Source organism: Plecotus auritus (assembly GCF_963455305.1).
Source record: "Plecotus auritus genome assembly, chromosome: 7".
Lineage (NCBI taxonomy): Eukaryota > Metazoa > Chordata > Mammalia > Chiroptera > Vespertilionidae > Plecotus > Plecotus auritus.
In genome coordinates, this window is record NC_137774.1 from 82,725,657 (window position 1) to 82,749,107 (window position 23,451).

At 49.3% G+C, this 23,451-nt stretch overlaps 2 protein-coding genes across 8 annotated transcripts in view; one reads left to right on the top strand and one right to left on the bottom strand.

Moving 5' to 3' along the window:
• NDE1 (nudE neurodevelopment protein 1) overlaps positions 1-5,935 on the top strand; it is a 41,227-nt gene extending 35,292 nt beyond the window's left edge. For 3 of the 7 annotated variants that reach the window (XM_080681651.1, XM_080681652.1, XM_080681649.1), the window contains exons 6-9: positions 1,042-1,221; positions 2,266-2,357; positions 3,296-3,447; positions 4,693-5,931. In XM_080681651.1, coding sequence (XP_080537777.1) covers positions 1,042-1,221; positions 2,266-2,357; positions 3,296-3,447; positions 4,693-4,786 — 518 coding nt within the window. In that variant the 3' untranslated portion in view covers positions 4,787-5,931. Of the gene's footprint in view, positions 1-1,041; positions 1,222-2,265; positions 2,358-3,295; positions 3,448-4,692 lie in introns of all 7 variants that reach the window. The other 4 variants (XM_080681654.1, XM_080681650.1, XM_080681653.1 and 1 more) reach the window with 3 other exon arrangements.
• A 793-nt stretch (positions 5,936-6,728) lies between these two features.
• MYH11 (myosin heavy chain 11) overlaps positions 6,729-23,451 on the bottom strand; it is a 122,821-nt gene continuing 106,098 nt past the window's right edge. The window contains exons 29-42 of the mRNA XM_080681648.1: positions 22,118-22,324; positions 20,915-21,019; positions 20,673-20,825; positions 20,197-20,445; positions 18,487-18,699; positions 17,950-18,162; positions 17,562-17,723; positions 17,051-17,179; positions 16,649-16,737; positions 16,073-16,196; positions 15,571-15,779; positions 14,579-14,687; positions 14,319-14,491; positions 6,729-7,445 (exon numbers count right to left, since the gene is read on the bottom strand). Coding sequence (XP_080537774.1) covers positions 7,313-7,445; positions 14,319-14,491; positions 14,579-14,687; positions 15,571-15,779; positions 16,073-16,196; positions 16,649-16,737; positions 17,051-17,179; positions 17,562-17,723; positions 17,950-18,162; positions 18,487-18,699; positions 20,197-20,445; positions 20,673-20,825; positions 20,915-21,019; positions 22,118-22,324 — 2,268 coding nt within the window. The 3' untranslated portion in view covers positions 6,729-7,312. The remainder of the gene's footprint in view (positions 7,446-14,318; positions 14,492-14,578; positions 14,688-15,570; positions 15,780-16,072; positions 16,197-16,648; positions 16,738-17,050; positions 17,180-17,561; positions 17,724-17,949; positions 18,163-18,486; positions 18,700-20,196; positions 20,446-20,672; positions 20,826-20,914; positions 21,020-22,117; positions 22,325-23,451) is intronic.

Genomic DNA, 23,451 nt, shown 5'->3' on the forward strand with positions numbered 1-23,451 from the left:
AAAGATAAGTCATAGACAGTAGATGTACGTTTCTGTTTATGCTAACTGAAAATCATTCGTATTAGATGCTTAATAGATATACATATACATACCGGGTGGGGCAAAAGTACGTTTACCGTTCTGAGTATGCAAAACATAGTTTATTCTTGTATTACTATTTATTAATTACTAGAGGCCTGGTGCATGAAAATTCATGCACTGGAGGGGGGGGTCCCTCAGCCGGGCCTGCCCCCTCTCACAGTCCGGGAGCCCTCAGGGGCGGGAGGTGACCCGGCAATCAGGGGAAGGCGATGCCCCATCACACCTCTGTGGCTGTCACTGCCGGCAGCGCAAGCCTCAGCCGGCCCTGGTTACCTGAGCCTCGGGCAGCTCTGAGTGTCTGGGCAGCCGCCATCTGAGGCTTGCCTGTGCCTCGGACCAGCCCTGGAGGGCTGGGGGGCTGAGGGGACTGGGCATAGCCATCTTGTGGCTGTGGGTGCCACCATCTTTGAGGGCATGGCAGTCAATTAGCATTTTCCCTCCTTATTGGCTGTGGGCACTGCCATCTTTGAGGGCAGAGCAGTCAATTAGCATATTCCCTCTTTATTAGATAGGATTGTATTATTTTCCATATAAACAATGGTAAACCTACCTTTGCCCCACCCTATATAAATCGTATATTTGAAAATGTAGAGAAAAGGGATTGGAAAGATCTCCATGTTATGGTTGATGTGTGAGGGAGGGGCATTTGAGGATGGGTTGGGGAAGCATATTTTTTCACCTAGAATTCTACATTGGCATTCTTTTGAAACAATAAAAGCATTAGTGTATCACTGCCATAGTTAATTTTTTTTACACCTTTTGGTTTTTACTCAAAAGAAAAATCATTGCCTGCTAGGCAATATCCTGTGGGTTTCATGTCATTCAGGGTTTCTAGCTAGAGTTTCTCACCCTGATACTTCTTTTCCTTGATCAGGGTCTACTGCTGACCCCTTCCCCTTTCGCATCTCCATTCCCATCACCCAATGCAAAGGCTTAATCTGAATTCTTTCCCTCGTGCAGATTTGCGGCAGGAATTGGCTGTGCAGCAAAAGCAGGAGAAACCCAGGACTCCCATGCCCAGCTCGGTGGCAGCTGAAAGGACAGACATAGCCGTGCAGGCCACGGGCTCAGTGCCATCCACTCCTGTGGCACATCGGGCACCCAGCTCTAGCTTCACCACACCGGGGACGTGCAGACGTGGTAAGGAGAATGGAGTCGGGAAGACTTTCTTTGCTTCACAAAGCTTTCCTGAGTGAGAGAGAAATTGGACTGGGCTAGACAGCAGGGAGCAAACTGGGATGCTCACAGGGCAGAGCATTGAGGCATGTGAGAAGAGCCTCATGCGTGTGAGGCAATAGAGAGCAGTGGAGTCTGGGATGAACTGGAAAACGGAAGCCTCATTTGGAGGGGCTCTGCTCCTGCCACAGGAAATTTAGGCCCAGCATTAGTAGACATTTCCATTCTTCACCAGAAGCCAGAAATCCTCTTGTTGAATATGAACTCTTCCAGATGTAAAATTTTGGTAACCAAATAAGTGTTTTGTGGGTCCAGCAATATATCCAACTAGAAATGGAGCCACTGTGACCTGTGCTGTGTTGTAAAAATGAGGAATTTGAGTTTTCACCCCAGCCTCTCTGCTGACTGAGATTCTGAAGGGTTACTTAATAGCAAATAATAGTAATATAAAATTATTGAGTGCTCAGTATGTGCCAGTCACCCGGCTTAAAGTGCTTTGCATACACACACACACGCATATACATACATATATGTAACCTGACTGAATTCTCACCACAGGCCCCAAGTGCAAATAATGAAAGTGCTACCCTTGTTTGATGGCTGAGGAGATGGAGGCCTGAGTTGAGGGGCTTGCCACCCCTGGTCTGCTTTGAGGAGGGCGGTTCTGCAGAGTAGAACCCTTTCAAGTGTGGTTGGCTCAGAGGCTCTTGGTGTTAAGTTGCTATGTGGAATTCCTGGGATTTCAGGGCTTGTGTTGATTTAGTTGTAGAAGAATAACATGTAAAGATAAATGTTTAATATAGTCCTTGTAAGGCTGTTACAGGTTGGTCATTAAATAGGTTCTTACTGTGTGAGACAGTTAACTATTGAATGAAACAGGGAAGCATCCAGAACCCAAGGCAAGAGTAGCCTCCCCCGCCTGCCCCTGGGGTTTTGCATTTAGCGATGTCGGTGCACAGACTTATGACTATGGGTTGGTGTTACATGTGCTTCCTTTTGCACACCCAGGCCTAGATGACTCCACAGGTGGGACCCCCCTCACACCTGCAGCCCGGATATCAGCCCTCAACATCGTGGGAGACCTGCTGCGGAAAGTAGGGGTAAGACTGACTGGCGCCTCCCTGGGTTTGCTGTGGCTTCTTGCCTGTCTTTCAGGAAGTTGGTGAGGGATGACCTTACCACTTCTTTTCGCCTTTAACAGAGAGTTCATGAGTTCTAGGTGTAGCTCTGGGTCTGTCGCATCCTTTAGAATCATGAACGCTTCTGTGGGCCCTGACTCTAAGTCATCCCTTTGATCCCTGGGTAGATGTTTCTTTCCCTGTACCATTTTTTCCTTGGAATTTGGCAAGTTCAAATGGTGTGTTATGATTTTTTTTCTTAATTTGAAAAAACAAACATTTGAAAATTGCCTTCTCTTTATTTCTCAGGGAGTTAAAGAGAAAATCTTGAAAGGCTGGAGCAGAGAACTTAATAGGTTTTATATTAATTACAGAGAAGGATTCTTTTGTGCTTAAGAAATAACATAGGTATTCTTTGAGTTTTTTCATTTTATTTTTTAAAATGATGCTCAGAAGGCCACACAATTTAACTCCTGTCAGTCTGTCATCAACCAGAATGTATGTGTTCAGAGCTGCAACTTAATAGGAGCTTGCAACTCCTTTCTTATGTTTTTACTTTGGGCTTTGGATCATCTGGTTTTTTGTTATACGAACAGTTCTCTGAATATTTTGCGCAGTTAGAGTGTAGAGAAGCTTGGGGGGCCGGTTTCAGTGCCCTTTTGGTTTTTGTGGGGTCTGTTTACAGCAGAGTCCTTGTTCAAATCTCCGTATTTCCCATAGGCAGGGTTGGATAATGGGTAGAGTTAGTGATTTCCAGGAAGCAGCTAAATATCTTAGGCTTGCAGGTCTAAGTTGGCTGTGCATTGGATTCCTTTGGGCCCCACTTGGGAATTCCAGTGCACAACACACTGCTTTAGGCTCCAGTGAGAGATACGAGTTCTTGTCTTTAACTTGAGAAATGAAAGCCTATTTCTCTCCAGGCACTGGAGTCCAAGCTCGCATCCTGCCGGAACTTCGTATACGAGCAGTCCCCAAACAGGACAGGTGGCCCCACCTCAGGGCGAGCCAGCAAGAACAGAGATGGTGGTGACAGACGGCCAAGCAGCACCAGCATGCCTCTGGGTGATAAAGGGTCAGTACCTTTTGCTGTCACTTGAGGTGGGAACCTCTAGCTACCTCTGACCAAAAGCCATTTAAAAAAAAAATAAAAAAAATTAGAGGCCGGATGCATGAAATTCGTGCAAGAGGAGGCCTTCTGGCTGCCGCTCCGGCTTCCCTCTGGTACCCGGGACCTGGCTTCCTCGCAGCCCCGGCTTCCTCTGGAAGGTCGTCCGGAAGGATGTCCAATCTAATGAGCATATCACGCTTTTATTATTATTTTACGGTTTCATTATTATAGATGTATATAATACACGCGCACACACACATACATATATTTATTTATTAATTTCAGAGAGGAAGAGAGATAGAAACATCAGTGATGAGAGAGAATCATCGATCGGCTACCTCCTGCACATCCCCTATTGGGGATCGAGCCTGCAACCTGGGCATGTGCCCTGACTGGAATTAAACCATTACCTCCTGGTTCATAGATTGACGCTCAACCACTGGGCCGCACAAGTCGGGTCCGAAAGCCATTTTTTAAAAGTTGCAGGTTTATGTCAGTGAACTCTACCCCATCTCTGGAGACAGAGTTAGGTGGTGTCTTCTGTTTGGGCAAATGGCCAAGGAGAGGCTTGTGTTTATTATCAGATTCTGCAGCCCCAGCTCCTGGTCACACTGTGAGGATGTCCTGTATAAATCACTTATCTGGGACTTGAGCTTCTAATACTGCTCTGCTTCCTCCAGAAGAGGATTTAAAAAAAAACACCTAAAGAACAAAACAAACTTTAGAACCTTCTGGAAACTGGCAATAAATTCCAGCCAGACTAGAATCCTGAAGCCAGTCACAGGATTGGAAAACAAATCTGAACTCTAATGGCTTCATTTTCTTTCTTGCCTGAAGAAAATCAGGGCAGCTTCCAGCATCAGTAACTTTCTAAGATGTGCCACCATCTTATTGGATCCCAAGCCACAGTTTGGTGGGTCCCTGGCAGACAGGTGACAGGAAATGAAGAATTGTTTTCTGTAGCAACGCACATATCTTCCAGACCTTTAAAGTGGGTGTTTTTAGAGGGTTTTCTGCACCCGGGCTTCCGGTGTGGCCTTGGGAATGTGTGCGCTAGACAGCCAGTGTCCTTCATTTCACAGGAGAGAAAATTGAGACACAGTGACCCTGCTCCTGACTCTTGATATTCATTCTTATAACTGTGGGCCCCGATGCTAGTCAGTTGTAACAGCTGTAATGTCCGCTTAATTTGGTTTGCTCTGTCTGAAGGTCGGGAAAACGCCTGGAGTTTGGGAAGCCGCCTTCAAATCTGTCCTCACCGTCGCTGCCGTCAGCCCAGGGTGTAGTCAAGCTGTTGCTTTAGGAAATCCGCAGAAGCAAAGCCACTGGTGTCTGTGCGGGAGTTGTTACCTTTCGTCCCCTCTTCATACTAGGTTTTTGTTTTTTTTAAGGTAGTTTGAGAAATATGGGCAAGCAGTCACACTAGCCAATGACTAAGGCCATTGCCTGTGGCCCTGGTGGTTGACCCTGTGGAATGCCGTCTCAATCCCAGCCTCCATGTCGGTGTGTTGCAGATGGACAGGGACAAACTGGACCTGCTGGAAAGGGCTCTGAGTGTGAGTGCTGAAGCTACCCCATCATTGTGAGCTGACCCAAGTCCTGCGAGTGTTTTTAACATCCAGAGGGAGACGCCTTACAAGGGGACCTGAGCCCACCTCGGGCTCCCCAGTCCCGTTCACCTGGAGCTGTCTTCCAGAACAAAGTCTCTCAACACTGCGTGGACAGCAAGGATCGGCACACTGAGATCACCTCTAAGAGCAGAGAGTCAACTAGGCATGTGTTGATTAAAACTATGTAGTGTACCTCCCACACTTTCTAATCTGGCTCATTGACGCTTTTAGAGGTCTGCTCGAGTTTCAGAGTATATTTTGCGTGGACCAGGTCAGTGGAAAATCTTTCCTGTTTACATGTGTCCCGACCGTTATTTGTCCTGCGCCCCACCCCTGGCATGAGGTGACCTCTGCTCAGGACCCTCAAAGTCATGCGTGTGAAGTGGCCTTGGAAATACAGCCTTTAAGAGTAGAATTTCATTGATGGCCATAATGAAATAATCAGGGTAACCTTCAAATAAGGTTAAACCACCAGGATTGTTGTTGAAGCTTCCTTGTCAAAGAAGAAACACACACAGGATTTTCACCGTGGACGGGGCACATGCTTATCTCTGCTAGGAACTGCTGTCTCACGCTCTCCATCACACCTAAAAAGAAGACATGAATCCAGGAGCATGTGTGTAATTCAACAGCCTTCCTTTTGTAATGTAAGTTATTTTTCCAAAAGAACAGCAAAAATATCCTTGCTTTGAAAATAGAACTCTTCAAGTGCTACTGAAATTCAAAGGGAATTAAACTTCAGTGCCTGGTTCATTATCCTAGAAACATTCTAACCTGTAATGGGAAAATATGTACTTTTATTTTTTTAAAAGAATAAAATCAAGAGAAACTAATTTTCACCTAGTGTGTGGTGGTCAGTAAATGCTGTGTGCGCTGTGTTTGCTCATATGGTGGTGAAAAGCTTGCTTCCTAACCAAGTAATTAAATATGAAAAAACCCACTTTTTAAAGATTTCCCTTCGAATCAACTTCTTCAAACTGCACTTGGGATACGTTTGTGTAGTGTTCAGGGTATATTAGCATTTGGTCACTCAGCCGAGCCTTCGCCGTTTCCATATTTGCTCTCTTCTCAAATCTGTCTGAGCCCCTGGGGTTGGTGCATGGACTCCTTTGTGTGGAAGGGACTTTTGCAAGGAATCTCTGTCTGGAGCCTCCAGCTGAGGAAGGAAAGGCCCATGGCCTGGTCTTTTATGGTCCTCATGCTAGGAATGGTTTTTATGTTTTTAAAGGGTTGTTTTAAAAAAAATGAATCTGTGACAGAGACCATATGTAAACTAAAATATTTACTTTCTGGCCTTTACAGAGTTTGTCAAACCCTGCTGTGCGAAGTCTTGTGTTTTAACTTTAAAAATTCAAGGAAGTCTTGTGTTCTTCACATCACATACGTACTGGTTTTGATGGATAAAGATGTTCTTCCTGATCATGTTCCTCTCTGAGCCTCGAGCTGCCCACCTCCTGGCTGGAGAAGCCCCTTGCACAGACTCACTTTGCAGCTGCGCTTTTGCCAGGTGGGAACTTGGGCCATTTATTCCACCTCCCTAGGCCTCAGTGTTTCCATTTAAGAAGTAACCTTCACTTCTTAGGGTCGTGCCCCCTGCCCCTCATTCTTTCGCTCTGTAGAAAACAACACCATGTTCCAGTGATTTATATCCTTTTATTTATCCGTGAGGGTGTCCTTAAATACAGTCGGGGTGCATATAAAACAGTGTAACATTCCTGCTCTTGTCCATTCGAGCAGTGTCTCCTTTTTAATTCAGGTGGTTACGGAAGGCACTTGGTCTCAGTGAACTGTGTGCATCTGAGGTGTGGTAATAACCAGGACGGGAAAGAATTTTCAAACCAGGTCCTACTCACGATGTTGGAAGAGTACACAGGGTAGGAAATGGCTTGGGAGTGGGAGGGGCGGTGGCACCCATTTTTGGTGACTTTCTCCCCATTTTATGTAAACTAAGTTGCCAGTGATTAAGTTACTGTGGATCTATTTATCTAAAAACTCAAAACCTCTGCACAATTCTTTGATAGAGGGGAAGTGGGTGTGTCTGTGTCTCCTGTTGGTTTTTCTCATTTGGTACACGATTCAAAACTTAAATTGATGCCCTGAGCACAGGGAGGTGTTATGTTCATTGTGAGGGGTGTTTGTGAGGTTTGGAATTTGAAAATGGATTTGGACAGTGCTAAGCAGAGTCCACTGGGTGTTGTTTTTGTTTTCAGCAAGATTGTCTATTCACTGGCTTTGGTTCCATTGAAGTCTGCATCACGAGCATCCATTTCCTCATCTGAACCATCCGCGTTTTCAATAACTCGACGTCCTCCAGACCTTCTAGAGGGAACAAAAGAGGTCTCGTTTCCTCGCCTGTGGGTTTTAAGAAAACACATGTTTCTTTAGTATAGAAATTGTCGTAAGAGACTTTCAGAAAGAGAAATGAAAACAAACTCGAATGAGACACAAATGTTGAGGTTGAAGTCAGCAAATCTTGACCAGTTCCAAGGTATGGTTACGTTTGATCAGCTAGAGTAGGGGAAAGTAGGTTCTTTAAAGCAGAACCCCTGGCTTTAAAAAAAATGTCTGGCTGGTCATTCATTGACTCCAGGATCCTGGTCTGCGGTGACCACGTCCGCTGGGTTTACTCATACCCTGTGGAGTAGGTATGAAGGAGAAAGGTTCTCATCCTGCACCTTGTCTTTAGAGCGGGGAGGAGGGAAGGGTGTTAGGTTTTCAACTGGAAGAAGGTGGAAATGATGTTAAGGGCAGCCTGAGAGGGAAGGTGCGGTTGCTCTGGTTACAGGCAACTCGGCGCCCAGCTTTTATGGAACAGAGTTCTTGGGCTGAGTTTCCCCAGGGTGGGGGTCTCCTCTGTTTACTCATCATGGCAGCCACCATTCTTGGCTTATAACAGGTGCTCAATGAGTATGTGTTAGAAAAATAAGTGGAACCTGTTAATCCAAGGTGTATTTTAGCTCTAGCTGGTAGGACACCCCTTTCTGTCCTTACCGTTCCCGGCTCCTCTATCCTGCCTGATGCCCTGGGTGACCACTTGCGTTACCCTCAGGTGACCCCGGTCACCTGAAGTGAGGCTTTGCAAAGGAGGGTGGGCTGGCAGGAGGAGGAAAAGTCAGCTCCACCTGCACTTAACCTTCACGGTTGGGAAGGAATGTTAGCCTCCTTTTCAGTGGCCACAACCAATAACTGCATGGGGCTCTGGCCACCTGGCCCTGTTTTGACCTGATTCAGATGTCAGGTCTTAAATCATTTTAGGATGTCTAAGAAGAAAGCAGACTTTGTAAGAAAAATGACCCGCTTGACCACGCAAAGCCTGGACAGAAAAGCCACGAAGGTGAGCCCATCCTGGTTATTGATACTTGAGTTAAGAACAACGCGGACAGGTCAGATTGGAGACATAAGCAAGGCCTACAGGATCCTGATCGCTGAGAGAGGGAATCCCAACAGGATTGGGGTCCGAGGGTGGGAGAGACCCACTAGGTGCAGAGTATGGCACCCCCAAAGTACAGCGATCAGGAATAAATACTTAAAGTTGTAGCCACTCCCAGCTAGACTCAGGCCAACTTCTAGGCCTCCCACTCGCTTAAAACTAAATTTCCATCTCTCTCTAGTGCAACCTTGAAAGTCTTTTTCTAGGAATTTGGGCCAGAGAGCAGGCAGGGTCTCGGAGCCCTGGGGGAGCAGCAGGCCAGGCTCTCCCCTACTTCCACCCTGGTTCAAACTTGGTGGGTGGCCTGGGGCCAGAATCAGTGCCTCCTGTTCTTCCAGGCTCCAGGCACCCTGCCTCCTGGAAGAGTATTTGCTAATTGATAGGCATGCTCCTTGGTCTAAGGAGGAAACTCCCTGAGTTATTTTAAGTCCCCTGTTGAGGCTTCAGCCCTGTGAGCCTGTTCTGGTTCAGGTTTGTCTATCTTGAAGGGACTGATTTAAAATCCTAGGCAAAGGTTGACACTGGCTATAACTGTCACAGGAAGTAAGGGACCCCTGTAAAAGTTTTCTTAAAGAACCTGGTCCTGGAGAATGTGGACCAGAGAACTTACTCAAGGCGCTGCTGGCCCAGTAGGGACCAGCACGAGGGTGTAAGCACCGGCTGCTTCACGAGGACTGGGCCCCCATTATCTGTGGGTCCCATGCTCCAGGCGACCCTAGAGTTCATCTAATCCTCTGTTCCCAATGAGCTGGCAGGAGAGCTCGGGAGCTGTGTGTCCTGGAGGCTAAAAGCTCCTGCCAAGACCTCATTCAGCTTTAAGTATTTGAGTAGTGACAGCAAAGCTGAGATTCTTGAAAAAAGAAGACAAGACAGCCAGGGCTTGCCCGGCCTCTCAGGAGGATGAGAGGAAAACCAGGCCCCAGGTGCCTAACTGTACTTATGAAAAGGTTGTTAAACCCTTAGAGACGTCCAGACCTCTTAACTGCCTTGTGAAGGGCCCCAGGCGCTTCCTAGAGTCTTGGGTACCCATCCCCCACCCGTGAGTGAGTACGTGCAGTGAGACTCTGGAAGAGGCTCTGCCAGGACTCTGCCAGCTCTGTGGTGGCTAACGTCACCCTCACATGCTGAAAATGCAGCTAGGAGCCAGGCCTTGCTGAAGCCCCGCGCAGTCCCAGCACTTGGAAGGCATTATGGCAAGCTCTCACTTTCCTTGCGGACAAATTTGTGAAACCCCAGCCCGGGGGGTGAGGGGGCAGATTTCTGGGCTGTGCTTCCATAAACCTGTGCTTTGTTAATTCTGACTAGTGAACTAGACCAGCCAGACTGAAGCCATTCTCCAGGAGTGTACCCACATTGTGGCATTGTCATACCTGCTCCGTGCAGTGTTAGCTGGACGAGGGAGGGCGAGTGTCCCTAGCAGTGTAAGAGAGGCCCTCTCACGCAGGTAAGAACAATCTAAGTGACACAGCCTCTAAGCTCTCATCACCGTGTGGTGACAGGGACACATTCGGTGCCGTGTCATGCCGAAGCGGAAGGGGGGAAGGAGAATGGGTCAAGGCACAAGGTCGTCTTGTGTTGATCTTGGTTGTGATGAAGGACAGTTTTGAACTAAGATGTCCAAGCCTTCAGAATTTGCAGGAATCTCAGAGAAATTTGCAAGGGCCAAATAAAGGGGCAGGGAGGGCGCGATGGACAGAAAGGAAATGGAAACTGAGTGTAACACACGAGACGCAGCAAAGCTGAAGGCATGATACCTGGTGAGTCACTGCGCAGTTTCCTGGGGGAGGGGGCCTCTGAAACAGAGAGAGAGAGTCCTTGGTGGTTATCATTAGGCAAACGGGAGGGAGCCCATTTAAGTACCTTTTCAATCATGGAGGCATTTGCTTTAATTAAATAATTACAGGCACTTTTAAGTCAATCTGCCAACAAAGCATCTAAAGCCAGGTTGGCAAACAAAAGGACAAGCTATTTCTTTAAAATCAAAACGCAAATTTCTGTCCTTGTGAGCTTCTTTTAGGAACACAGGTGGCTTCCTCCCATTAGGCAGACCTGTCCAGGAAGGTGAAGGCATGTGAGTAAGCTAGTTCAAAGTTCTACCTGGAAACAGTCCCAGACTAAGCACCTGCTGCAAGGTCTCAGTTATTACTTGGTCTTCGTTGCCTTTTATGCCTGTGGCATGCAGGTAGAGGTGGATGCCTTCGGCAGATGACTGGCAATGTGGCACATGATGGGGATGCTAGACAGGCCCAGGAGGGCTTGTGTCGAGATTTATCTGGCTGGTAAAACTATGAAACTTGTTTGCAGTTCCTCTGAGGAGTTGGCTAGGCTCCCAACCTCACTCAAAGCTCTATTTTGAGGAAGACCTATGCTTGATTTTAGGTTTAGTACATCTAGAAGACACTGAGAAGGCAGAAAAGGTCTGACCCGTCTTCAGCTTACGTTATGTGTATGTTCATGTTAGGACTGTAAAATAATGGTTTCTTCCATACAGGCCTGGATGGCCTAAGAAGGGTTAGGTGTCTGGGGTAGAACCCACAAGGGATGTTCGGAGTGTCCCAAGGAAAGGGAGTAGTGACAGCAAAGGGGTGAGAGAGGAGTGGCGGACTGCTTCCCCAGCCACTGAGGAGTGTCTGGGGTCTTTGTGGTGAGAGCAGCTCTCCCACTGACCGTCAACCCTGGGGTCTGCCCCACTGCTGGACCTGAGAGGTTAGGCCTGGTTTCCATTCCATCAGGCCCCTCATTATGCTGGGACTGGGGGCTCATTTCTGAATCTGGTACCCTGAACCAGATTCTCTTCCCTCTTCTGAAAGGGGTTTGGGCTTTCCCCTCATGTAGTGGTTCTCAAAGTCTCTAGGCTACATGCCAATTGACTTCCAAGGGCTCCTAGGCATGCCATTGGATAGAAAAAGTCTATTTGGTGCTAATGTGGTTGTCACTTGCTTTTTAACTGAGAAGTTGTCCTTAAGGTCATAGTCATCAATTTGTGGCTAGAACTCACTATTGTTTTCACTGTATTTAATTTAATCATTACCTGGTGATGCTTGTTTAACAATAGAGGGGTGGTAGTGTATGATTAACACAGATAATGTAAAAGAAAATATCAAGTAAACAGTAGTGCAGGTAGTGAGAGGCAAAGGTGGTTGAGAACGACAGGTTAGAGAAACATCATCTCTGACCCAATGATGGAAGGTTTACTATGCGCCCAACTCTACCCCAGACACTGGGGATGAATCACCAGACACAACCTCTGTGCTCAAGGGCTTGCAGGTGCGAGTGAGACAGATCATGAATGAGGTAAGTACAATACACAGCAGGTTCCATGGTGACAGGGAGGTAAGAGAAGAGAACTGTAGGGAGTGAGGTTGGAAATTTTAGAGAGTAAGAGAGATGAAGGAAAGGAAGAGGGAGTCAGCTGTGCAGAGAGCTGGGGGAAGAGCATTCCAGGCAGAGGGGTCAGCCAGGGCCCGAGGCACTGTGTGGAGAGGTCAGGGAGTCATTTAGGAGGCAGTGGACAGAGATCGTGAAGGACCTAGTGGAACCAACCATTGGAGGGACATGATCCAGCTCCATTTAAACAGGATTCTTCTGGCTGCTGTGTTGAGAGCAGGGAAGCAGGGAGGCCTGAGGAAGCTGCTAAAGTTGTAGAGATGGGAGGAGGGTGGCATGGACCAGGCTGGCAAGAGGTGGTTGGCTTCTGGGTATATAGTATTTTTAAGGGAGTTGACCATATTTTCTGACAGATTGGATGCAGGGTATGAGGGAGAGAGGAAAGTAAAGAAAAAATAAAAGGTCTGTGGTCTGGGTTAATTGATGGAAACTTTATCATCCCACTTGTTGAGCTGGAAAGGACTGGGAGAGGAGCTGGTTTGGGGTGAAGAGGTTCAACTGAGCTCAGGTTGGGGCATGTAAGGTGTGAGTGGCCCATGAGGTATTGAGTGGGAATGTCAAGCAGGGTCTGGAGTTCCAGGAAGAAACTAGGGCGTCAGGACATGGAATTCTAAAGGCACAGGACTGGCTGAGATCACCAAGGGAGGAGTGACAGCGGTGGACATGAAGAGAGAACCAAGATGGCGCCCTGGGGCAGGCCCACGGCCAGAAAGCAGGTGAGGCTGGTGTCGGAAGCCCAGTGAAGAAAGTACAGGGAGGAGGAGTGATGGTGCTGAGTCAGGTCGGGACCAAGGACTGACCACGGGATTAGAGTCTGTCTGTGGTCAAGAGTAGGAGGAGCGAGCCATAGCGGGTTTGCTCAATGGATAGAGCATCGGCCTGCAGACTGAAGGGTCCTGGGTTTGATTCCAGTCAAGGGCACATGCCCGAGTTGTGGGCTCAATCCCCAGTGGAGGGCGTGCAGGAAGCAGCCAATCAATGATTCTCTCTCATCATGAATGTTTCTCTCCCTCTCTAAAATCAATAAAAATATATTTAAAAAAATAAAAAAAGAGGAGGAGCGTGAGGCTAAGAGGGTTTTTCTGCTGATGCAATGACTCCGCGAGAGGGGAAACATGGCAGAGGAAGAAGGTAAGATTTTCTGGAGCAACATCCTCAAGTAAACAAGAGGGGAGTCCAACAGAGGGGTTGGCATTAATGGGTGCCAGACAGTTCAGCCCAGAAATGGGGCAAAAAGTAGAAGAAATGAGCACAGATGTAGGGAGGTCAATTGATGGGGCAGTGGGAGCTTGTTTACTTTCTATGATCGTTTCTATTTTTCACTTAAATAGGAAGTAAGGTCATCAGCTGAGACTGGGCGGAGATAGTAATCTTAGAGAGAAAATAAAAGCAGACCTCTAAGAGAGTGGGAGGCTGAAGTACAGCCAGCATGGTTGCTTTTCTCACACCCCTTGGAGATGTAGAAGGTGGGAAGTTGGGTTGTTTTAACCAAGTACAGCACAGCAAGAGGGGCTCAGGTATTGAGGATGTGTAAAAGGCTGGTGGCAACCCCTGAGCCTGGGTTAGATGCTGGGTAAGGAGTCAGTGGGGGTTGTGAGAAGATGGGTTGAAGATCCCAGGAGTCGGGAGGTGGCAGCAGGCAAATGATGCGATGCCTGAAGGTCAAATTAGGGCTTGAGTTACTGGTAATGCTTGTGGAGTGGCAGGATCATGGAAAGAGAAGGTCAAAGACTTGAGAAGCTGGAGGGGTGTAAGAGAATGTGTGACAGGAAGCTCAGAGCTAAATTTCAGGGAATCGGGGATGGGAAGGAGCCCCAAAGAGCAGTGTGGTGACCTACCCACCTTCAGACCCAGAAGTTACACAGGTGCAGGAGAGAGAATATACCTTAGTGTAGTTAGGGCCAGGTTCTCAAACTTGGGTGACTGTACCCTCAGAGAACATCTGGCAGTGTATTGAGACATCTTAGGTTGTTATAGCTGGTGGGAATGCTACTGTAACAGGTGTGTGAGGGCCAAGGATGCTGTTCAACATCCTACAATATACAGGCCAGGCCCTATGATAAAAAACAAAGACTTACCCAGCCCCAATAGTGCCAAGGAACCCTGAGTTTTAGAGAAAGGTGGTGAAGAAAAAGGCCAGAAGAGAAGGTTCAGGAGTCGGGAAACTGCTTCTCCCTCCTCCTCCTCACCAGGATGATGGGCAAAGATTGTTAAAGAATAGAGAAGGTGAGCTCTTTTAGAGGCAGGGCCCCCATGTGCCCAGATACTGCTGCAGGAAGAGCCTGGGAAAGAAGTGAGGGCTTTGGAAAAGGTATCCTTTTGTGTCGATAAAGAGTCACAGTGGGCATCTCAGGCCTACTTGATCACCCGGCCTGGGAGGACACTCCTCCTGGGGCTGGCTGCCTCACCTGAGCTTGCTCTTGAGCGCGGTCATCTCGCGGCCCATGGCCTCGTTGCTCTCCGTGGCCTCGTCCAGCTCCCGCTGCAGCTTCCTGCGGTTGGCGTTGATGCGCTGGGACTCCTCCTCCGCCTCCTCCAGCTGCCTCTTGAGTTGTTTCACCTTCACATTTCCTTTCTCTGCCTGTCAAGGAGAGGCGTGAGTGTCAGGGGGCCCCTTGGAGGTCCTGGGGGACTGGAGGGGGAGAGGCCGGCGGCGGCAGCAGTGTACCTGCTCCTTGTACTGCTCAGCCGCCTTGCGCTCGTCCTCCACCTGCAGCAGGACCTCCTTCAGTTTCTTGTCCTTCTGCTTCAGTGACTTGGCAGCCGCCAGTTTCTCTCTGCACACAAGGAGGGAGCAGTCGCTATGTAAACCAGACCGGCATCTTGCCCACTGTGGGCACTTTTCCTGAGCTCCCAATCAGCGCTTATCCCATGAATCGACCAGATAGAAGATTAGGAGTCGTCCATAAAAAGCAGAGTCACTGACACCTGTTGTGGCAGGGGCAAACCTTGAGAACGTGTGCCCAGGGAGAGAAGCCAGTCACAGAGGCCTTGTATGAGTCCGTGTCTATGAAATGTCCAGAACAGACAAGGAGACAGAAAGTAGGTCAGTGATTGCTTAGGACGGGGGGTGGGGGTGGGAAATAGAGGGTGATGAAAATGTTCTACAGTTGACTGGTGAGGGTGGACCTACCTGTGAATATACTAGAAGCCACTGAATTGTATACATTAAATGGGTGAATTGTGTGAGAGTGAGTTATCAGCAAAGCCGCTACCAAACAAAAAAGAAGAATGGGTCAGAATCCTTACAGTCTGATGGTCACGAATGTGCTGTGAACTTACAGCTTGGTGACCCGTCATTAACATGAGAAGCCTTCCCATGTTCGTGTACTAAATGGTTGTTGATTTGGACATTGTGTCTCCGTAAGCATGACCTCCTGCTAATGTAGATCAGGAAAAGCCACATGTGCTCTTGGGAGAGCTGGCTGGCGTCACTGAGGAACCACGCTATTTAACAAGAGCAGATGACATTTCCAGGGCTTCCTCTGGGCCAGGTACAGGCACAACCCTTTCCTGCGTTCTCACTAGTTATCCCAGCACAGCTGCCGCTCGGGTACCACTGGGTTTATTTCATAGCCACAACCAGTGCCCGGAGAGGCTATCTACCTCCCAGCGCTCAGGGACAAGCGGGCTGTCATTGGAGCTCTGGTCGCACTATACCTCGCCTCCTGCTCGACCTGCTCTTCCAGCTGTGCGATTTTGGCCTCCAGGGACGCAATGGTGGACTTGAACTTGGACTTGACTGCCCCCTCCATCTCCTGCAGCTTGCTCCGGAGCTCTTTGTTCTGTCGCTCTAGCTGCTGCCTTGCGCTCTCGTTCTTCTGGGCTGCGCTGCGCTCCGTGGCCAGCTCATTGTTGAGCTGCTCGGCCTGGGGAGGAGGGTGAAGGTAGTGAGGTGGGGGGCATGAAAGCCTGTGGGTGCACTGAGATGACTAACTTCTCCCGCAGTCTCCAGCCTTTTCCAGCCTCTGCACTCCCTCTTCTCCTTCCTCGTCATCCTTTTACTCTCAGCTCAAGAGGCAGCTCATCCAAGCAGTATCCCAGGGCCACCCAGGCTCCCTGCTATCCTCAGCTCATCCCAGTCCTGGCACACAGCAGCCTGTGATGCATGTCACTGAGCCAGAGTGGGGCTTTTGCTGTTCTAGTGCCCAGGCCCCCCCACCTGCTGTGTGGCCTTCCGGACACGGTCACTCATGGCCTCCATATTGCCTTGTTCTTCCTCCAGCTCTTCCTCCAGCTGCGCGATCCGGGCCTCCAGGCGGCGCTTCTCATCCTGAAGTGTGTTCCTACGGGAGATACAGCACATCTGAGGCCTCCAGTCTTCCCTTGGCTTAGGAGACACCCTGTCCTTGGAGGAGCAATGCCTCAGGGTTGTCCTCACATAACTGAGGAAACTAAGGCTCCGAGAGCCTTAGAGACTTGTCCAAAGTCACACAGCTGGGAAGTAGGGAGCCAGGACTCATACCCAGTTGGTGTCAGCAAAGCCAGGCCTGGGATGAGGACCAACTCCTCCCTGATACCCCCAGATGACCCCTGTCCCCACCATGCTCTTCATTCAGAATGAATGAAACTGGCCACACTCCCACATAGGGTGTAGAAACCCTGAGACCCCTGTTACAAGTTCAATCGAAAATTCTATCATTTTCAGCATTAAAATGAGGGGCTAGGAGGCTCACCTATGAGTTGCCTCTCCATCATCTGGGTCTAGGATCCCCCTTCATCCCATGCTGTCTCATACCTTCCTGACACACTGCTGGCCAGCTCCTCGGCCAGTTCCTCCTTCTCCAGGTCTGCCTGTTTGCGAGCCCTCTCAGCCGCGGCTAGATCCTGGATGGTGGGGGGCAGGGAGGAAGGAAATCTGTTGTTTGCCAGGGAAGGGTTGACCCTCACCCAAGAATCCACCCTGCTCCTCAGCAGTCTCCATGGCCACCTTTGAAAATGGCTACACTGCCTCTGAGCTCAGAGAGGCCCTGCAGTCATGTCAAAGGAGAAAACCCTGTGTTTTTCTAGGCCCTAACTAAGAGGGTCCACCCATGTGGAAGGCTGGATTGAGAAAAGCTGTGGATGTACAACCTGGGATGCCAAGGGCTGCTGCCACCGTATCCCCCCATCTGAGGCACTCCTAGTGAGAAGGCTTTACCTCCTGTAGCTGCATGAGGTCTGCTTCTAAGCTCTTGGCTTTCTTTTCATTCTCCTTGGCCGTGGCAAAGATTTCTTCTCTGGAGGCACGGGCATCGTCCAGCTCTCTCTGGAAGTCCTTCATCTGAGCCTGCATGAGTGGACAGGAAAGACAAGCTGTCCTTAACTCGCCCAAGTTCTGCTGCCCAAATTACCTTTCCATGATAGCCACTAGGATTTTCTGTGATAAACCACAGGGAAGCCTCTGTTGCACGAGCATTGCCCTCAGCCCCACATGGCCATTTGGGGGTGCGTTTTGGAGGGGCTCAGCAGACCTAAGAAAAGATGATGTGATCTGAGGGCCTTGGCCAGATGTCCTACCTAGGGCAGGTAACAGTCACTGAAAGCCAAATGGTGATAGAAAACACCAGCTGAACAGGCACAAATGGCAGCAAGAAGCCTGCACCCTCCTGCTTCCCAGCCTCGGGGAGCCGCCCCTCCCTCCCAGTGCCTGCACCCAGACCTCCACCCACCTGCAGTTTGCGCAGCTGCTTGATGGCTTCCTCCCTCCCCTTGATGGCTGAGTCAGCCTGCAGCTCCAGGTCTTTCAGGTCCCCTTCCAGCTTCTTCTTGGCAGCAGCGGCCAGGGCACGTTGCTTTCGCTCGTCTTCCAGTTCTGTCTCATACTCGTGGAGCTGGGCAAGGAATAGATGGGCACTGCTGGGCTGTGTGCCTCTCAGAGGGCCTCTCTCTGCCCAGCCAGTTTTCACTGAGCTCCCAGGTGTGCAGAGCCCCCTGCAGGGTGGGTTTTTTCTCATCCCCAGGTTGCAGATGAGAAAATAGTCTCCATGAGGCCAGGTAGTGGTGGTGGAAGGAAGGACACAGGCCACCCCAGCTCTCCATTCCCCCCTAAAGGATTACCTGCCTCTGGAGCTGCCGCCTTTTCTCTTCATTCTGCTCATCCCGGGCCTGGAGATCGCGCTCAAACTGGCCCTTGAGGGCCTGCATGTTGACCTCGAGCCGCAGCTTGGCATCTTCTGTTGCCTGCAGCTCATCCTCCAGCTCTTCCAGCTGTGTCTTCATCTCCTCCATCTGGGTTTCCAGGGCTCGCTTGGACTTCTCCAGCTCATGGACCTTTTACATGAGGGTTGACTTCATGAGGATGGTCAGGCAACCACAGTGATAGGCAGCTCATTAAGCTCATGGAGATGGTTTTTGCCACCCACAGGATGCATGAGTAGGAGTCAAGACCAGAGCCTTCCTCTCGGATCCCTTGACCCAGACCCCACCCCCAACTGCTGTTCCCAACCAGGCCCGGTCTTTGCATCAGCCCAAGGGACTGCCTACAATGCCCAATTATCACTTAACACGAAAGAGCGCCAAGTCCCTCGCAGACTGATACACGGCACAGTGGGTGGGTTGGTGAAATGTAGAAAAGCGAAGATGATAGAGACTTACATTCTTGCCTACATCATCCTTGGAGCTAACCAGGTCCTCCATCTCGGCTTTGAGCATTTTGTTGGTCCTCTCGAGTTCCTCTTTGGCTTCCAAGGCCTCCTCAAGGGCCCGCGCCAGGGACAAGGCCTTGGTTTCCTTTTCTCTGGCTTCCGCCTCCGCTCTGTCTCTTTCATCCGCATATTTGGAAGAGATGGTTTTCTCCTCGGCCAACAACTGCAACACAGCAGAAGACCCAGAGGTGACTGATCTCTAGACTTAACCTGAGGTCCTGCTGCATTTCATTGCAAAGCCTGTGTCCTGCGGAACTCTCCCAGGTGCAGGTGTGGTTAGAAATCTATGGAAATCATTCCTATTAAGCTTGCTTTCTAACTTCTGGGTCAGCCTTATGCAGAGCCAGCATCTGCGGAGTCTGTGCACTGAAACCACTAATGATGCCCATTTTGGTTAGAGCATTCAGCTACTGAGGTCAAAGTGACATTTAATCCTGCCAGAGGCCAGCTACTCTTCTTGTTTCATGGCCTCAGTAGCTAGCTCTCAAAAATGCTCTCTGTGCCCCAGCAAGGAAGTGGTGATTGTGCGAATGGATCTGCACACACTTGTCCCTCTGCTTGGAGAAGCAAAGAACACTCCATACCGATGTTAGTCTCACCTTCCAGGAAGCAGCATATTACACATGCAACGTCCAAAACTCAGACTTCCAGAATTCAGCAAAGACATGTAGGTAACGGGATCCCAAACAACACAGTCAACACAAAAACACTACACAGTGTGACAGGAATATAAATAAAAGGGCCCTTGGGGCCCTCAAATAGACAATGAGGACGAGCTGGCAGCACAGAGAAGGGGTGGCTGGTGGAAAGTGGAGTCAGCATGCCTAACAGAAGCCCAGTACTCTGAGTCCAGCTGGGGAGGGGCAGTGAATCCCCACATCTCCCAGTACAATCCCCCATTGGTTTTTAGAATAGCCCCAAGTCACAGTTACTAAATCTGAGTAACATCTTAAAAGTTAGTATTTAGTGGTTTGGGCCTTACAGGTATATATGCATTTATTAGAACTCTGAGTGTACACTTAAGATTTGTGCATGTCATTATATGTAAATTTTACTTGAAAAGAGATATAATTGCATATATTTTAAAAACTATGCAATGCTGAGGTATTGAGGGGGAAGTATACAGATGTCTATAATTGTCTTTGAAATTTATCTGAAAGTTACAAATGACAGATGGTTCATTCTGAGTATGATGAAATGTTGAATGAAGATCGAATCCAGGTAGTGGATATACAGGTGGACAGTGTTTTCAAATTGTGTGCTTGCAGTTATTTGTAATGAAATGTTAGGGAAAAGTGGTATTTAAAGGATAGAAAATTTAAATTACTGGGAATACTCAGTAGGCACTCAATAAAAGAATAGTTGAGTGAATAAGATAAATAAACCTCATTCCTTATTGGGACTAGAAACTAAGGCATGTGACTGGGTTTGCCAATGGCCCCGGTGGTAGTGGCCCCTGGAAACGTCACAGCCTTCAAGACTGCCACTCTCCTCTGACCCAGGAACCCTACTGTTCCACAGTCACTAAAGCAGGCCAACTGTGCAGCCTTCAGCAAGTGGGAGGATGCCGACACACACACACAGCACCACCCGGATGCTTTGCAGACCCGACTCCCCCAGCCAGCGTCTGTGAACATCGGTGGGCCCTCCAGCCCCCTACCTGATCAAACTTCTTCTGCTTCTTTTCCAGGTTGGACACCAGTTGCCGCTGGTTGTCTAAATCGACAACCAGGTCGTCCAGCTCCTGCTGAAGCCTGTTCTTGGTCTTTTCCAGTTTGTCATAAGCAGCTGCCTTCTCTTCGTACTGCTGGGTGAGGCCTTCGATTTCCTTCTGGAACCTCTTCTTGCCTTCTTCCAGGGCCTCCACGGTGCCGGCAAAGTCCTGCAGCTTCTTCTTTGAATCGGAGAGCTGAAATGGCAGGGTTGGAGGTGGGGTGCGAGGAGGCAGTGAGGGATTCCCATCCCTGTCCCCCAGGCCCTGAGAAGCAAAGACCACCTTCTCCTCACTGAAGTAATTCAACAGCAGGAGGAGCCAGCAAGCCAAGCAAAATGGCGCCAATGCTCTCCGACAGCACATCGGAGCCCCTGAGCTACCCTGGAGGCCTTAGGCCCAGAAAAGCCAGGGCACAGCCGCACCTGGATGTTCAGAGTTGAGATGTGGCGCTCCAGGTTCTGCTTGGCCTCCATCTCCTCATCCAGCTGCTCCTGCAGGCTGTTCCTCTCATCCTCCAGCTGGCGCAGCTTGGTGGACACGTTGAGCTTCTGCCGGGTTTCTTCTTGAAGCAGCTCCTGCAAAAAGGACACACGTAAGTCCCAGGAACCCACCCCCAGGAAGGTTGTACTCCAGGTCCCTCTGGATGATGTGATGGGATACCCACCTGGGTGTCCTGGAGCTGGGACCCCAGGGAGGCCACGTCCTTGGCCAGTTTGATGGCCTTCCCTTCCGCCTCGTTGAGCATCCCTGTGACACTCTCCACTTCACTCTGAGGGGGCGAGAGACTGTGGTGAGCTGGAACCTCTGGTACAGGATCCTCTTTAAGTAAGAGGAACACTTTCTACTCACGAGATACCACCGCCATGTGGTGTCCATTGACTGAGAAATACCCGTGAGCTGTGGGGCCTGATCATGGCGGCCTCCAAGGGAAGTACGTTGCCTACAAGTTAGGATCCCTGGCCTCTTCACATTTACAATGAGGACACAAACAACCTTAACTCCACTCCTCCAGGACAGTGCTGGTGTTAGGATAGCAAAACCCCTGCCCTTACCTGGATGTGGAAAATATATTTAATGCTTCCCCCGCTCTCTCATCCCAGACGGTAAGCACACTAAATAGTTATCAAAAGTTTGACCATATCCCATGAAAGGAAAGTTGGGCCAAATGTCTATTCAAAACTAAATAAGACCGAAGACAAACAGGCTCCAGCTTAATACCCATCAATAGCTTCCCATCACGGAGTCAAGACCAACATACATGTAATAGGGCCTTGAAGGCGGGCGCTGTGTCACCCCAGCCACAACCTGCCTCCCTGCTCCCATTTTGTACCACATTTCCCTTCCAACTTGGCCTTCTAGCTCTACTGGTCTCATGTGATCTAATTTCCCATGTACAACTGGGCCTTTGCAAATGCTGTTCCCTTTGCCTTCTCTGTCAGATCATACATCCTTAGGGAAGCCTTTCCTGACTCCCACTCCTGCAGGCCAGGCCTCTTGTTGTTCATATGTATTAAGTTAAGTGCCACCCCTTTCCAGCATCATTTTACATTCATTTTTGTGATTATCAGTGACCCTCCCTCCACTAGGCTGGAGTTCTCCTGGGGCAGGAACAGTGTCTGTTTTCTTTCTTGTTGTTGTATCTCAGGACTCAACACAGTGCGGGGCCTACAGAAGGTTCTCAGTAAATACTTGTTGAATGAACGGATGAAAGTTCTTAATGATTAGACTGGATGGGTGACCATCTCTAGTTATTAGGGATATGACTAGAGGAAACCGACTTGCTTTGCAGCAAGAGAGACTTCAGTTAGCTGGGAAGTGCAGCATCCCTCGCAGAGCGGGTACCAGGGATGCCCTGCTGCCGCCTCACCTGCAGCTTGTGAACTTTGTCGTTGAGCTCGGCGCGGGCCCGTTCCCCGTCGCTGCACTTGGACTGCAGTTCCTGCAGCTGCACCTCCAGCTTCTTCTTCTTGTGCTCCACCTCCTGCTTGGCCTGGTTCAGGACCCGCAGCTCGCCCGCCAGGTCTGCGTTCTCCTTCTCCAGCGTCTGCTTGTTCTTGTCCAGGTTGGCCTTGGCCTGGCCCGAGAAGCAGAGGGGAGGGAAGACGTTACAGCCGTGGCCAGGAGAGCGTTGTAAGGTAGGAGCCTCTGTCCTTTCCCTCCCCAGGGGGGTGCAGGGACGAGACACAGAATCACCAGGAAGACTTGGGGTTCTGTTTTCCTAAAGCACAGACGTCCCCAACCCGTATCCCACACGGGCTGCTGCCAACCTGCTGTCATGCCCCCTTTGCCCTTCATTACTTTCTGAAAAATTAGTGCCAACATTTTAATAAAGAAACATTACATAAAACTCTGGACTCCGAGCTTCTCTGTTAAATAATCTGGTGTCCTATATCATGATGACTGTGGTGATGGTTACCCCGAGCTTCTCTGTTAAATAATCTGGTGTCCTATATCATGATGACTGTGGTGATGGTTACCCAAATGCATACATTTGTCCAAGTTCACTGATCTACACACTTAACATCAGTGAATTTTACTGCCAATACCTCACTAATTCTGACTTTCATGAAAAAAACAAAAAAAACCCACGAAAGATATGGAAACAGGAGTTTCAGCTAGCCCTATAGATGGGGCAGCCACACTTCACTCGGCCCCAGTCCCTACCATCCCTATCGTCCATCACATTTACTATCAAATGCACATTATTTCAGTGATAGTTAAGAGAAGGTCACTTTATCTAACCAGCTCCTGTTGGCATGTCAATTTCCCTGAGAGAAAAGTATTTGGGGTGAAAGGAGGGTTTTTGTTTTTACGGGGCTGGAGGGTGGGAAATAAGAGAAAAGCATGAAGGTACCAAGGGCAGAGGAAGCAACACTCAGCTTTCCCACAATGCCTAGGAAGGACCGTGCAGGGCCCAGGCAGCCCCAGGGAAGCCATTCCTCTGTCCCCGTCATGACTGAGCTTCAGCACCTCAGCCAGGGACAAAGCGCCTCTTAGGGGAAACAGTGCAGGTTGATAAGCAAGGACACCAGAAAAATCTTCGCTCCGCTGAAGACCCCAGAACTATGACATAACCACACGTGTAACAGGAGGCCAGGTGGGAATGATGATAAAAGTTTTCCCAACAACCTGCTGGGACCAGGGCTCCCAGTTTGTACCAAAGTCGTTACAGGTAAACGATAGGCGCTCCTCTGTTTAGTG